The sequence below is a fragment of the Phymastichus coffea genome, unplaced genomic scaffold (assembly GCF_024137745.1).
Source record: "Phymastichus coffea isolate CEN01 unplaced genomic scaffold, Cenicafe_Pcof_1.1 PCOF00323, whole genome shotgun sequence".
NCBI lineage: Eukaryota > Metazoa > Arthropoda > Insecta > Hymenoptera > Eulophidae > Phymastichus > Phymastichus coffea.
In genome coordinates, this window is record NW_026707134.1 from 1 (window position 1) to 14,762 (window position 14,762).

The window sequence follows — 14,762 nt, forward strand, 5'->3', positions numbered from 1 at the left end:
CACAAGGCCGGGCGCGACCACCATATAGGCGAGCGCTACATCAACGTGAACGTGTCCGGCTGGCTATGAGACCGCGTCCTGACGCGTTCGCGCACTGCTGCACACCGCACAACCTGCCATAACGGCGATCGCCTGCCGATTGACTGCACAGAACTGAAACTCCTCCTGCACGCATTCGACTCTCTGCTCGTTGCTGCTAGCTCCGAGAGCTCTCCCTACCATCGGCCGCTCCGCCGGCACTCACTGTACAGCTCTCGCGACTCGTCCCGTCCTCCTTCCACCTGTGCGCCAACTCCAAACTTTCTCTGCTGCTCGCGCGCACACAACCTATATAGGCATTCTTCTCCCGCACGCAATGGGATATATAGCAAGCTCCGAACTGTACACCGAGAATGAAGACGCGCGGAAAAATCAGGATGGTTTTAAACGGCAGAAGATCCGAGGATACTGATAACGCAGCCAGAACGACGTACGTGATGTCTTTTTTTTCAGAGTGAGAGAGGTAATTGATATTGTGTGCTGGTGACTTTTTTTCAAGGAGAGAGAAACGGACTTGTCATTTTCTCGAGTGGTGGGGAAGATTAGTTGAAAGCTGTAAATCTTTTACATGTTCGTTTCGGTCTTTTTTTATCCAACGAACATTTTTTCAAGCACGACTGCTCTTTCGTCAAAAATATTGACAATATACGAGTACACTTCGCCGAAAGAAATCTACGGTGTCTCATTTTCATTTGATATTACGCTGAAAATATGTGCGTCGATATAACGACTGAGAAAATTTATAAACGCGGCGATGCAAATTAATTTACAGCGCGGGTGTAAATATAAAATCGAATTGGTACTCTGGAGAAAAAAAAAGTTGACATACGACAAGTATATATAATATTTAATCATAGTCTCAGCGCAAATCCATAAATAGTGCCTCGCAATAACACAAAAAAAACAACAAAAAGCAACGGTGGTTAACTCGTGGATTATTATCCCTTTATATATCCTGTACGTACATTATTGCGTACGTCGATTGTGTCGCGTGTTACGAAGAAAATTTTCAAACCAGTACATATATAGAGACTTTACATCCTGTTCGTATATATATCGCCGAAAAGAAGAAAAAAAAGAAAAGATTACTCCACACAGAGAGAGAGAGAGAGAGTGAGGAGAGAGAGGAGAGAGAGAGAAAACAAGTAAGAAGACAAATAAGAAAAAGAAAGAGAGACAGATAAAAGGTGGAACACAAGGATGTGTAAAGAAGATTAAGCCAGAGGAACGTAAAAAGACCGGCAAGAAAGCTTCCAATGCGACACGCACAGAAAAAACGCACGGCGCAGAGTTGAAAATGTATTTTGCTGCGCGCCGCATGTCTGAACAACAGCGCGCGCGCAAAAGCTACTTCAAAAGAATCTCAAGTACGCGAAAGAGAGAAGACGAGTAAGAGATACGACTCTCTCTCTCTCTCTCTCTCTCTCACTTTTACGCCAGCTTTCGAAGCATATGTATACATCGTAGAGCCCGCGCGTGCGCGCACCTCGGGGATATATTGAAAAAGCGATCGGCAAGCCGTGACCAAGATTCAGCGCGCTGCACCGCGACGAAAAGGCGCGACGTGGTCGCGCGGCCTGTTACGAAATGCCGCCTCGTTCCGAGTGATCGCCGTACGTTTTAGAAAGGTCGCAGACGCAGCCTGGCAGAGCCCGCCGCGTTTCGAGATCGTCGCGAGGGGAGACTCGGACGCACTTTGCGCGCTCTGCGAACGTCGGCGACGACTTTCTTGTAATTACGCGCCGAAAAGATGCGCATCGTTAACGAGCGCCGCGCTAATGCAAATAAGCGAAAGCTCACGGCCGCAGTGGAAATTAAATTTTATCTCGACGCGCGTGCGCGTGTATATACTTTCACTAGCTCAAATTCGCACGATTACGATCACTTTTTATACTCCGCCTCTTCATTACGCCGAATTAAATTACAGAAAGTTTCGCTTTTACTTCTCTCGCGCGCGCAGCGTCGCTATGGTATAATCGAAGCGGAGCAAGGTGAAATATGTATTTGCGGGACAAGGATGACTTGACAACGTGAATATGTAAAACAATATCTCTTCGGCTGAGTCTCTTTCTTCGTTGTGTTGCTGAGAGAAATTGCATAACGACGGATATTGCTAATGACGATATGGTTATGAGTTAATATGGATATGACAAACTTTGACGTCTGACTTAACAGGGAATTACTACTTCAAACTTCATTCTCGTGCAATAGCTTCCTTTAGATTATCGTATACGAGATAGCTTTGTATACTAGTTGTAATATTCGGGTAACTATTTCGAGTAGAAATAGATTTCTGGGTAAAACAGATAATTAATTTGGAGCGCCTTGGACGGCAAATATGTGAAAAGTTTCAAAAGTATACGAAACGACGCGCGCAGGAGTTGCACGTGTTTACTCTAACCTAAAACACATGTCAAGTGAGTTTACCCAGCATTGTCAACAAGGCGTTGTTATTTCTTTTTTAAATTTATATAAAATTACTTAACAATGCTTGAAAGTGAATCGGAAGAGTTGGTGACTGTCGGCAGCCACGTGATAATTCAAAGATTGAATTTCAAGAAAGTATATAGAGTTTCGGAGACCGGTTCGCTGAATCTCGGCAAAGAAGAGATCAAAATGACTGAAATCATTGGAAAACCATTCTGGACGACGTACAAAGTGATAAGTTCAAATGAAAAACGAGATAAGAGAAGTAAAATGACTCTGATAGTTGCTGAAAAAAAAGATTCATTGGAAGATTTGAAGGATAAAATAGCAAGTGGATATGACAACCGCTCAATCAACGATGATGGCAAATCACAGAAACTTTCTAAGGATGATATTTTGAGTTTGAAAGATGCTGGAAAATCTGGACGCGAAATAGTAAGCAGTCTTATTGAAAATAATGCTTCTTTTACTGAGAAAACTGAATACTCACAAGAGAAGTATATTCGTAAAAAGGAGAAGAAATATTGCCAGTTTATTTCAGTTCACAAGCCAACACTAGCTGCATTACAGGAGATTTATTTGAGACAAGATCCTGCAAAGATTTACAATTTGAGAATGGACTCGTTGGCTCAGATACTTTCTTACAGTGATGTAAAATCTGAAGGCACGTTTATGTTATATGACAGTGGAACTGCTGGCCTTGTTGCAGCAGGTATGTTATCGCGAATTGGTGCAAAGTCTTCTGGCAACTTAGTTTATTTGCACTCTGGAGATCATCTACCCCAAATGCCTATTGCAAGAGCTATGAATTTTCCAGATGAACAATTTTCTAGACTAACTATTGCTAGTGTATTTGACTTTCTTAAGCTATATAACAAGGCAAATAAGGTTCCAAATGGTAGTGCGATAGATTCAAATACAATGGAAATAAATACTGAAACACTAACGCTTGATAATCAAGGTGTATCTGATAAAACTCAAGACAACTGTGAAAACAATTGTAGTACAAATTCTAGTGGTTTAAAGAGAAAAGCTATAGATAGTCCTCAATATGAAGGGCCTGTTGTTAAAAAATCAAGAAAAGTATTGGATATAGAGAAAGCTGTGGAATTAGTATTGCACTCGAAAACTGACAGTTTAGTTATAATTGCAAAGGAGCATCCATTAAATATTATTAAAGGGCTGTTACCATTTGTGCAATCATCCAGACCATTTGTAATTTATCATGCGAATAGAGAAGTTCTTCAGGAAACATACGTAGGATTGAAGCAGGAAAACAGTGTGATAAACATAAGGCTTTTTTCAAATTTCTTAAGATTATATCAAGTCTTGCCAGACAGGACTCATCCAGATATTTTAATGAATGACTGTGGTGGTTATTTACTCACTGGTTATACTATTAGCGAATGATATAATTTGAATTGTTTTAAACAAATTTTTTTCTGATCAACGCAAGCCTGTAAGAGATTTCTGTAAATAAACTATTTTCTATAGAAAAATGATGTACATACAAAGTTGCGAAATGTACATACTCATATGATGAGAAGCATTGTTGAACACATTTTTATAAATTTAAAAAATGAACTATAAATTGATTTTGTATTTCTTTTTGTAAATATTACATCTAAACATTCTATCCTGTACAACTGTATTATTTTGATAATTAAAATGATTATTTTATGAAAAATAGGTTTAATTTGCTTATTTCAACTTATAAATTACATTATTGTCTTGCTACATATACTTGCTCAGTATATTCTTTTCTAGCAATGGCATTTCCTTATAAAGAAGAAGTTAACTGATAAAATGAAAGATTTATTTTTTCAGTAATTTTTTTGGATCAAAGCATAATAAAAATAACATGTTCTGAAAATCTGAAGAATATATAGACTAAAGTTTAGTCATTATCTATATTGAGTACCTATGTTGAATTTGTATACGTCAATATCGTAGTCAGTTCGTATGCACGTATGTTATTATTGATAACAAAGCAACTTATTCGTCCTGAGGAGTTAAAAATTTGTTTAATGTTTCTTGTTTTTTAATATATTATTCAGATTAAATGGATCTTTTCAAATTCAGGAAAGTAAATCTAAAAAGCTATTATTCATAGTGGATTTATAGATAAAAGTCGATACTCGGATGAAATGATTTTAACATAAAACAATAAATAACGTAAGATATATTAAGAAAATGAATTACATTGGAGAATCAACAAAGTAACTTATTCTGCATTCAAGTTAATTGCTTCGTAAAATTGTTTTGTTCATTATATATTTACTAAAACTTTACACATATCTACTTTGGAGAGTACGATTCGCAATGAAACGAATGTTTTATTGTTTCACAGATTTTTGGTTTAGACAAACCTGAAATGTAGATTGAGCGGCGAGTGTGCGACAAATAGTATAGCCTCCGGTTTGTGGTTGTTTTCGTTAACGTAATAATAACTTTTAGATAAACTTCCTTGATCATAGGGTTGTAGACACGTACGCACGAAAATCTGTCGAACAAATCGTTGACAGTATTCGTGAAAGTGATCGTCGGTTGAAATGTCCTGTTAACGGGAAAGCAGTATTGATGTAAAGTGCAGTGAGCGTCGCGATTAAATAGTCGCCAATGTTATACTCTTACGTAACGTAATGTTGGCAAACCAATTGGTCAGTGTTGTTAGATCATTCGTTTTTTGCCATACTTCTGCTATCTGATTCAGCTTGAATCTGCTTTTCTCTAGCCTCTTCTATAGCCTCCAACTGTTTACACTCTAGCTTCCGCCTCTTTTTTTCTTCGTTTGGTAACAGCCTCCAACTCTTGACTCCTGACGCCGAGATCGCCTGATGGCTTATTTTACTTCCACACGCACTTTTTCTGATACTAACAATAAAATTACACTCCTATTCGTATTTTATTGAAATTCTTTCTCATACCGGCACATTTTTCGGTGGCTTATTTAATGAACACAAGTCACGTTATGACGAAAATAAAATCTTAAGCCTATTTATTCCAAAAGCATTGAAATATGCAGAAATGTATACCAAGGACCGTGTTTATCCTTGAAAGTTTTAGGCGTGTAGATTTTCATTATGAAATCGCAAATAATCGCGCCTTCATCCGAGCACTTGCAATAACCGCGAAAAATAAGTTGAATCTGATTATTCGTGGCGCTCCTTATGGGCCTATTCGCGTGAGTTAGTGATACTATGCGGGCGACGTTCGACGTTGCTTACTTGTCTGACTCGTGATCAGTAAACGACGCGACCAAGCGATCGCTTGGAAATAACAATTTATAGTTTTTATTGAATTATCATGAATATTTATTATAAAGCCAGTTAAATGCTTTAAAACATGTACAGTAGGATCGTAAGAGAAGAGTTGTGTTCTCGGATAAGAACTCATCTCTCAAAAGAGAAAATAAACGATTAAGTGGTTGGTTATTTGCTGTCGGACTGCAGTGTCTCGGATGAAAGCCGATAGTTTAAGCAATTATTAAAATGCTATATAGCCGAAAGTGATATTCGTCTCCGGTAAAAGGTCACGTTGAGCTAACAAAACCTTGAATCATGAAAACTTTTAAAACCTTAACGTCCTTTATTACAAATATTTCATAGTTAGCAAGCAGTTTATTAGCTTTTTTTCTATCATATATTTTATATCACTTAAGTCAAAAGCGGTCGACTGTCATATTGCAATATGAACGTGTTTCTTTTCACGTATACGTATAAGTTATATAATCAAGCCCTAGACGATTTAAGAAAATTTGAATTCTTCAAATGTGAATTTCATTTTAAAAGTGCGCTGTATAATTACAAGGCTCGTAAAATTTTATAAAAATCCTGAAAACTTGTACAATTTTTGAAGAAAGATGGGAAAATTCATCCGTAAATCTTGAAAAAAATGTTAGATGAATCAAGAGTTGCGAGGGAAAAACGCATGACTTTAAATTAAGTTATATTTACTTTTAATAATACTTATAAGCGAGTAGCTCCTCGATTGAAGGATAATGTTTTCATCGGATGAATTTTTACTTCCAGAAAAGAAAGATACAATGCTCCATTCAAATTAGTTTTCTTAGAAATGAACCGTATCGCACAAACGCGCGCTTTAGCGTTGGATGATTATGAGACCGTGTAACGCACAATCGTAGTTGTAGAAATTTGAAAATCTACATTTTACATAAAATATATCAATAAATTGATTTACACTGTTCGTAAATACTAGCTTTTACAACCATTAGATTTGTACAAATTTATTATTATGATAATTAAAATAAATATGAAATGAATATGCGTGCAGTCATTCCACTTCCTTGGGCGTATAAACTACATTATAAATTTCACCATTTCTACGGGCTCGTTTTTTCTCTTTTCTGACTATTTCACTGATAATACCCGCTCCTAAGGAATCGGCTATGATATTCACAGTCGTCCTGAATCGATCACTGAAAAAACCAACCACAAGTTTCATTCGACTCGATGAAAACAATTTGCATTGTTAATTTGCAGCGACAGTTTCGCGGAAAAAACCATCGATCAAATGATTAGCTGCACGAAGAATACTTAACACAAAACTATCCACGGCAATAATTAGCGTAACATCCTCGGCGGGAATGCCCAAGGAATTGAGCACCATAATTAGCATGGCGTAGCCGCCGCTCGGCATCCCCGCAGCGCCGATGCAAGACAATGTGCAGGTGATGCTGCAACAAGCCCAACCGTGACGTGAAACCTAGCCATTACGAGCTAATTTCGCGTGGCGTTTTATAAAACTACGCGAGGATGTTTCGAAAGCGTCAAGCTGGCTTTTATCGAAAAGAGAAAATGAAAATGGAAAAAAAACAATAAATAGCACGTGGAAAGCCGTTGCTGCGTTGCACGATTTTTATACGTCGAGTACGCGCTCGAATGAAAACGTTAATTCACGAAAAGAAACGAGTGCAACAACGATTCGCTTTTCGAAAACACAATATCGGTCGAATGCATTTGGAAACGTTACGACGATTATCGAACTACTGCAAATTGAACTCAATTGGCAAATCGATGAGTGTGAATACATGTTAAATAGCTTCGATCAACAAAACAAAACAAAAAAATATTAGCCGTGTTTTTCCTCGAAGTTGCATAAATCTGAGTTCCGCGAACCCTTCGAGCTTGATGGGATAATATCCATGAATAATGCATAAGAATAAATTTATCAGCCCCGCCGGAAAAAAAAGTCTACGCGCGCGAACAACGACGCGTCCGAGTGACGCTCAATCCAAGATTGAACGATGATCGTCGAATTTCTTCAGAAGTGCCAAACGGCGAGTTAATTGTTTTGTGCGATAGCATACCTAATGGCTACGGTCTGCATAAGCGATAAATCTAGACCTCTCATTTGCATAATGAAAAGTGCACCGACAGTCTCGTAAAGCGCGATCCCGTCCATGTTTATCGTCGCCCCGATCGGAGCCACGAATCTCGAGACCTGTGGATCCATGCCAAGTTTATCGAGGCACCTGATCGTTGTTGGGACCGTTGCCGTGCTGAAAAGATCACGTTACGATTATGAGTTCTGCGGAGCGTCTTGGCGCAAAAATCCGGCGGCGCAAGAAAAGTAAATTGTCGAGATATCGCAAACTCGCGAAGGACGCGAGCGCAAAATGGCAGCGCGTCGTTTAAGGGTTTGGGCGATAATTGCAAAAGGCAGGAAAAAGAAAAAAGAAGAAGGAAAGAGGAAAAGAAAAAGCGATCGAGATTTTGGACTGCTCTCAACTGGTTTTGCGCGAGTCGGAGGATAAAGCACCTTGAAGAAGTGCCGAAGGCAGTAATGAGAGCTGGCCCGACGCTCGTAATTATTTTGTAAGGCGAGTGGCGCGTGCACGCCAAGTAAATGAGCGGCAGCACGAGCAGCGCTTGAATCGCCAGACCCGCGAACACCGTTAACACGAAGATTCCCAGTCGCGCGACTTCCAGGCCGCTCGACTGCTCGCCGCCTCTCAGGATCTTGCTGGATATCAGGAATATTACGGCGATCGGCGCAGCCCTGCAAAACAAGACGAAATATCGCTCCGCGGACACGCAGGCAATTTATTAGTTTGCACCGCGCCCGTAGATGCCGTTGCCCGATTATTCGGGCTCTTCTCCTTTTCGATCGCGCGAGATTTCCTCGACAAATGCCGCGACGGGCGCCCTCCTCGCGTCCAACCGGAATTCTACATTTCTGTTCTCAGGCGGCAGCGAGATTCGTGCCTCGTGCCGAATGACAATGTCGACGCTTTTCGATCGATGCCTAGAAGAGAAGAGCGGCCCGTGCGCGCGCGCCGAGACACGAGGCGAAAGTACAAGTGAACGCATCGGAGAGTAAACGTGTTTTTTTTTTTTCCGTTTTGTTATCGGTCCTCATCGGCGCTCCGAGTCTAATTGTCGTCGCGGTGAGGGCCGGTAGGCGTTATTGCGCTCGAGGAATCGCGAGCGAGCCCGGGAGAAGCGAAGCCTCGGTTCTGGTTAGCGCGCGTCGTATACTTTGGTGGTTTGCATGGGGCAAGGGGCGGTGCCTACTTGATCACCAGGTCTATGATCTCGGCAGTGGCAGCGGCGAGGCTGCGGAAAAAGCTCTGTAACGGCTGTTTGTGCTCGTCGGCCATCGCGCCGAGTGTCAGGCCGAATACCAAGCCGCAAAACACCAGGCCGAGAACGTTCGTGCCGCTGCCGTACTCGCGCGATATTCCCATGTCGTACACCGGCGTTGTCGCCGGCGAGTCACCTGCTGTTGTCGCCGCCGCTGCTGAGAAATGACAATGCACGTGAGAGGTGTTGCCGGAACGACTCGCTCGCTTCGTCTTCTTACGGCCTGCGTTGCGCAATTGCGCACTGATTACGCGACGATCGTTCGACGAGGAGCAGCAGTTTTTTTTTTGTTTTGCAATTGTCACCGAGTCTGTGAAGGCACGCGTTATTCCATCTTAATTTGACGTATTCGATGTTAATAAGATTCATTGCGAACATTCGAAGAATAAATAAAATTACAATTTTCAACGATTAAGAGGAAAGCTCATAAATTTTTTCAAAATCAATTTGATTCAAACGCTGGATTCACCATATCTTTCGAATTTTATCACCCACATCGGTGGTCTAAAAACGTCATCAATCTATAATCGTTTCAAATACTGAGTGCTATAAATTCATCAAAATTCAAAAAAATGTTCAATTATAACGCGCGCATCGATTTTTCCGAATGACTCTCGCGGTTCTTCAGTTTAAACGACATAATTACCTATTTTATCACAGGATACATTTACTTTTGAATCAATTAAAACTGTTTGATACTGAAAAAACAACATACGCAAATTAAACGATAAAACTGAGCAAAAGGATAATTTTTATTTCCAGAAAAAATGTGCATCCTTTACCTGAGACAGTGTGGCCTGTATCAGATTCTCCGGCAGTAAGTTCCTGGAGTAAAGTAAAAAGAAAAATAGAGCAAAAGCGTAAATTACTTTGACAGGCTGCAATAAACAGTCTGCCCGTGGAGTTTTGTGCCAAGAACGTTCCAAACCCTATACGTCACGTAGCGAGCACTTGTATTCCGTTACAAAGGCGTTTTCTCTCATGGACGATAAAACCAAGCAGAGAACCCGGGGAAAAAGGGGAAAAAGAAACGGTACCGATTTCGTGCTTCGATTGCGCGAACGCGATTCTCTCTCTCCGACGAAGTTGACTCTGCGATCGGATTCTCACACGGTGGACAAAAGGAAAAAGAGAACGTAGCTTGATTATGGCAAGTTGCTATGTTACCTTAGCAAATCCAGAAGCGTGTCGACGGTGACGAAGCTCACGTGAGCGCGCCGCGGTCGAATGTCAGTGGCATTGATTCCGTCGGTCGTTCCCCATTTGCCGGGTTGAACGGTCAAAGACAGCGTGACGCACAGAGCGATCCCTAGCGAAGTCGTGGTTACGTAGTACAGTAACGCCTGGATCCCTATGCTACCTGTTGTGCGACCCCAGTAACATGTAATGCCAAAGCGCTCGCTCACCAGCCGGAGGGTAAAGTCTGAATTGTCTTGCCAGATTTGCTGAGATTTGAGCTCGCGCTGACGATACTCGATATGACGAGTGGCAAGATGCAGCAGTTGACCGTTCGCAGAAAGAGCTCTCCCGGGAACTGCAAGTACATCAATTGACGCTCCGTCCACGGCTGATTGGTCCAGAATTTCAGGCCCACTCCGAGCAGAACACCGCAGAAGATGCCCAGAAAGATCTGCGCTGTTGGTCCTGGTCGCCACACGCCCATTTTCTCACCCGGTCTTTCCAAAGCAGAGGCGAGCTTTTCGTGCCAGCTTTCGCCCGCGCGCTCAACGTATTCGCTGAATTCGACTGAATCGTAATGAGTGATTGCTATTAAAAACCTGTCCAATATAGTCGCTATTATCTCGCCCTACAACGAACATTTTTTAACGACAGTTATATAGTCACTTTCTTTTCTGAATATTATGCACACCGTGGCATAAACTGCAGTCTCCGTAACGTAAACAATAGATTGGACGAACAGATAAAAGTAGATAACATTAAAATCAGTAGTTGATCAGTAGTGGAGTAATTTACACATTGATTGAGGTCTAAACGATTAAAATGTTGCGCAGTGCCAAGAACGAATCTCTCAAAATAAATACTAGTTTTTATTCAACAGCAATATTATTCTCTTTTTGCGGACCCTTTAAACGTATGTGTACGTGAGTTCGCGTGTGTGTGCGTGTGTGTGGCGGCTTGACTATACTCACTTGACTTCTTGCAAGAGCAATTGCAGTCAGCGCAACGCTGAAGTACCAAAACTAAGCCACTTTAAAAATGACGGAGCACACGTACGTAATGTAGAGCTCCTTTAGTTCAGCATTATTGAATTAATGCAAGCCTACGTATACTTTGTTACTCGTGTCTGGTAAACTATTGACAATTTTTCTTTCTTTCACATTGTTGTGATGTTATTTGTACACAGAGCGAGGTAGAGTTACAACAATGCGAATGAAATATAACGACGTTCATTTTTACTTTCGTGTAGCAGTAACAGTAGCAAGGTAGTATCAATTTTCTGATAAAACGCGAGCACTCGCGGTGTTACATTGCAAGCTCGCGTACAAAAATTGTTTGACTGTCAGTAGCGCTCGTGAGAGTGATATGTCTGATATGCAACTTACGTATACGTACCAGCTAGTTCGTACGTCTTTTTTTCTTACTGATACGACGCAGACTGAGATGGCTTTTTTTTTTAAGCAAGAAGGAACATCTCTTACGCACACACTTCTTGACTTGACACGTTAACAAGACTAAACATACAATTGCTATCATGATTTAACTTCCGAAATTTGAAGTATCATAAATTTGTAGAGCTTACGCGTAGCTTTACATTCTTTCTATCAATCAATGGAAAGTTTTGATTTAAAAACGTAATGTAAAACATAAAAATCATGTTACATTATATAAACATTGTATAAAACAATTTTATAATTTGAAAAAAAATGTTTTCAAGACATATTACAAAAACAGTAATTTTAAAAATTTTCAAGATATAGGTAGAGAATATTTGGATGGCAATTACAAAGTGATATCAGATTGAATAATAATTTATTATTCAGGCAGCTTCGGTATGTACAATTATGGCTAGCCATAAAATTGGCAGAATTTTTTCAAAAATTATGAACTCTGGAGCATATTATTGCATAACAAGTCTACACCTATCTTGAACAGATTGTAGAAATTTAGTGGAATGAAGTTTTTCTTTTATCAAATTGATTTATCTATTCATAGATCCATTTCTCAGCCCATGAAGCCCAGTCAATGACTTCTTTCTGCTTCTCTTCGCCAAACCATAATTTGATTTCCTTCTTAGCTGATTCCACTGAGTCAGATCCATGGATGATGTTACGGCCAACCTGAATACAAAAGTCACCACGGATGGTACCTGGAGCAGAGTCCTTAGGGTTTGTTTCACCAAGCATCACACGTCCAGTCTTAACAGCGTTGAGACCTTCCCAGACCTGTAATGATTTTTAATAAATCATTATATGAAAAATTTTATTAAGCAACCAAACATCATTTCAGTATCAGGACTTTTATATTTTTAATTAATTCTATTTCAACTCTTTTTAAATTCACCAATAAAGAAATTGCTTTCAATGAAGTAATTTAAAAATAAAAAATTTTGTTATTTTTAATTATTAAAGGCTAATAAAATATCAAAGTATTTTAAAAGTCTTCTAATATCATTGATTCATATTATACTTTTTTTTGACATTTTATTATGTAACTAAGGTCACATGTAGTTTAAAGGTTTCCTCAAGAAAAAAATGCCAAATTCAAGCTACTTATTGAAGTTAAATGAAATTTTACTAAATAAATAATGAAATTCTATTCTCACCATAGGTACAACTGGTCCAGAGCTCATGTACTTGACAAGACCAGGGAAGAAAGGCCTGGCAGCAAGATCAGCATAGTGATCCTTCAGGAGCTGCTCGGTAGGCTAAAAATAAATTAAAATACTTCAGTAAACTCATCACTACCATTTATAGATGTCACAAAAACATTTACACATATTTATACACAGTAATTAAAACCCAACTAGGAATCAACCAAAAAGTAGTATTTGTCAATTCGTATTTAACGGTCTCAGCTGCACGACACAGACCTAGTCAAGGTCGTCGAAGCTACATACACATCAATAGAAATCTAGTTGCTCATCTTATCTATAAAAAAAAACCGAAATAATCTCCAGATAAAAATATAGACTAACGAACAATTACTAACGAACTGTTACTAATACACAACATTATGAACGAAAAATTATGAAATAGAAAATAACAAGCCACGTGTCGGGCATCACTTACCCAAACCATCTTCATGGCGACGAGCTTGAAGCCCTTGTCTTCGAATCTCTGAATGATCTTGCCGACGAGGCCACGTTGGACACCATCGGGTTTGACCATGATAAACGTACGCTCTTTGTTGTCGGTCATCTTGTCAGGTTTTGTTGAACGAAATTTCTACAAGGAAGACGTTATACGAGGAGTGTCTGACGCCGGTGAAATGCGAGAAGAGAGAAGTGGAAAGTAAGGAGCCGCAAGAGATGTTGAGCCGCCTGCCGCAGGTTCTCGTTCTACTATTGACTAATGAGGGCGCTCTAATCCACATTCAATATGACGTCACTAATGACGTTGGCGAAGGACAAATTTAAAACGTGTTACGATGAATTTCGGTGTAAGTCTTGCTCTTGTGATATATTTTTTATAATAGGAAAAAATTATTATAACAATCGAGAAAACAGTGAAGTGCAGTAGCGTGAAACCAATGTCATAGGTCGTGTCATAGGTTGCAAGCATTTTTACTTTTCAAGAATATGCCGGAAGATAACGTAACGCACGAATGCGAATCGAATGTTCAAGAGATGAGCGAAGCACTTTTCCAGTAAATAAGAGAACAAGATAATTTTTTCGTTAAAAGTAAGCGAGTCAAATAAATGATTATACAATCTTCATATGGATAACGTTTTGCTGGCTTGGTTTCAAGCCTTTTCAAATCTTCATTGAATAAACTTTACAATAAGTATCGAAATAATACTGAATTTCTTATTGACACGCTATAAGTTACTTCACATTGAAAATACAAGAGTAATATGGGAATTTTCTTTTTATGTAAAATATAATCAATATACTTGCTGGTGAAGGTAAAAAACAAATAAGTAAATCGGTACGTATATAGAAATTAAAATGCATTTGTTTCCAACTTTGTACAGAAGGCAGCGTTATTTAATAACCTAAATTCATTATGTAATGATCGGTTAATGACAACATATAAAATTTTCGAATTATAAAGAAAATAAAGAAAATCTAAAGTTACGTCGAATTTTTTAGAATATGATTTTATAGTTGAAATTCATCGAAAACTTTTTAATAAAAAAAAATTAATGCTTTTAAATTAATTATCAAGAAAAGATTATTCGACATATCGAGAATAATTACGTCATCACAAAGCTCATATTGCTGGTTATAAAATAATGGAAAGTGAAGTGTGTGTGTGTGTGTGTGTGTGTGTGTGTGTGTGTGTGTGTGTGTGTGTGTGTGTGTGTGTGTGTGTGTGTGTGTGTGTGTGTGTGTGTGTGTGTGTGTGTGTGTGTAAGGGCTAAAAATCCAGTCGCCATCGTCTATACACTCTTCTACATTTTTAAGTTTTTTAGCTGAGATTATTTGGGGGCTTAATCATGCAGATAAAACAAATCTGTACATTATTGCGGCGATGAGTATGAATTGTTTTCGTTGATGTTTCCTGACA

The 14,762-nt window shown here is 39.3% G+C and overlaps 3 protein-coding genes across 8 annotated transcripts; 1 reads left to right on the forward strand and 2 right to left on the reverse strand.

Annotated features, from left to right (window-relative positions):
* The first annotated feature begins 2,249 nt into the window (after positions 1-2,249).
* On the forward strand, positions 2,250-4,203 carry LOC131674855 (tRNA (adenine(58)-N(1))-methyltransferase non-catalytic subunit TRM6). The gene has a single exon (XM_058953673.1). The coding sequence runs from the start codon at positions 2,527-2,529 to the stop codon at positions 3,874-3,876; it is 1,350 nt and encodes a 449-aa protein (XP_058809656.1). The 5' UTR covers positions 2,250-2,526; the 3' UTR covers positions 3,877-4,203.
* A 503-nt stretch (positions 4,204-4,706) lies between these two features.
* Positions 4,707-11,731, reverse strand: LOC131674854 (excitatory amino acid transporter 3-like). 6 transcript variants are annotated; one of them, XM_058953670.1, is made up of 11 exons: positions 11,646-11,731; positions 10,509-10,817; positions 10,239-10,431; positions 9,854-9,896; positions 9,718-9,769; positions 9,003-9,228; positions 8,248-8,487; positions 7,796-7,987; positions 7,028-7,162; positions 5,101-6,904; positions 4,707-5,023 (listed from the first exon to the last, which is right to left on the reverse strand). In XM_058953670.1, the coding sequence occupies exons 2-10, from the start codon at positions 10,732-10,734 to the stop codon at positions 6,760-6,762; spliced, it is 1,452 nt and encodes a 483-aa protein (XP_058809653.1). In that variant the 5' UTR covers positions 10,735-10,817; positions 11,646-11,731; the 3' UTR covers positions 4,707-5,023; positions 5,101-6,759. The 6 variants fall into 6 exon arrangements, with proteins under 6 accessions (XP_058809653.1, XP_058809651.1, XP_058809655.1 ...); XM_058953668.1 differs by having other exon boundaries at positions 11,636-11,668; XM_058953672.1 differs by lacking the exon at positions 11,646-11,731 and adding an exon at positions 11,222-11,622 and having other exon boundaries at positions 9,003-9,225.
* Positions 11,732-12,045: 314 nt separating this feature from the next.
* Positions 12,046-13,592, reverse strand: LOC131674857 (nucleoside diphosphate kinase). The gene is made up of 3 exons (XM_058953675.1): positions 13,322-13,592; positions 12,856-12,957; positions 12,046-12,475 (listed from the first exon to the last, which is right to left on the reverse strand). Exons 1-3 carry the CDS (start codon positions 13,448-13,450, stop codon positions 12,236-12,238), a joined length of 471 nt encoding a protein of 156 aa, XP_058809658.1. The 5' UTR covers positions 13,451-13,592; the 3' UTR covers positions 12,046-12,235.
* Positions 13,593-14,762: the final 1,170 nt, after the last annotated feature.

What these genes read in the sequence shown, in the direction of transcription:
- LOC131674855 (XM_058953673.1), top strand. Translation starts at nt 2,527, where the DNA reads ATGCTTGAAAGTGAATCGGAAGAGTTGGTGACTGTCGGCAGCCACGTG.
- LOC131674854 (XM_058953670.1), bottom strand. Translation starts at nt 10,734, where the DNA reads ATGGGCGTGTGGCGACCAGGACCAACAGCGCAGATCTTTCTGGGCATC. An exon ending in CTCAAATCTCAGCAAATCTG is followed by an intron (nt 10,432 to 10,508) that starts GCAAGACAATTC and finishes GTCGCACAACAG; the next exon opens with GTAGCATAGGGATCCAGGCG. An exon ending in ATTGCCGTGGATAGTTTTGT is followed by an intron (nt 6,905 to 7,027) that starts GTTAAGTATTCT and finishes TGGTTTTTTCAG; the next exon opens with TGATCGATTCAGGACGACTG.
- LOC131674857 (XM_058953675.1), bottom strand. Translation starts at nt 13,450, where the DNA reads ATGACCGACAACAAAGAGCGTACGTTTATCATGGTCAAACCCGATGGT. An exon ending in TCGCCATGAAGATGGTTTGG is followed by an intron (nt 12,958 to 13,321) that starts GTAAGTGATGCC and finishes ATTTATTTTTAG; the next exon opens with CCTACCGAGCAGCTCCTGAA. An exon ending in CTGGACCAGTTGTACCTATG is followed by an intron (nt 12,476 to 12,855) that starts GTGAGAATAGAA and finishes AAATCATTACAG; the next exon opens with GTCTGGGAAGGTCTCAACGC.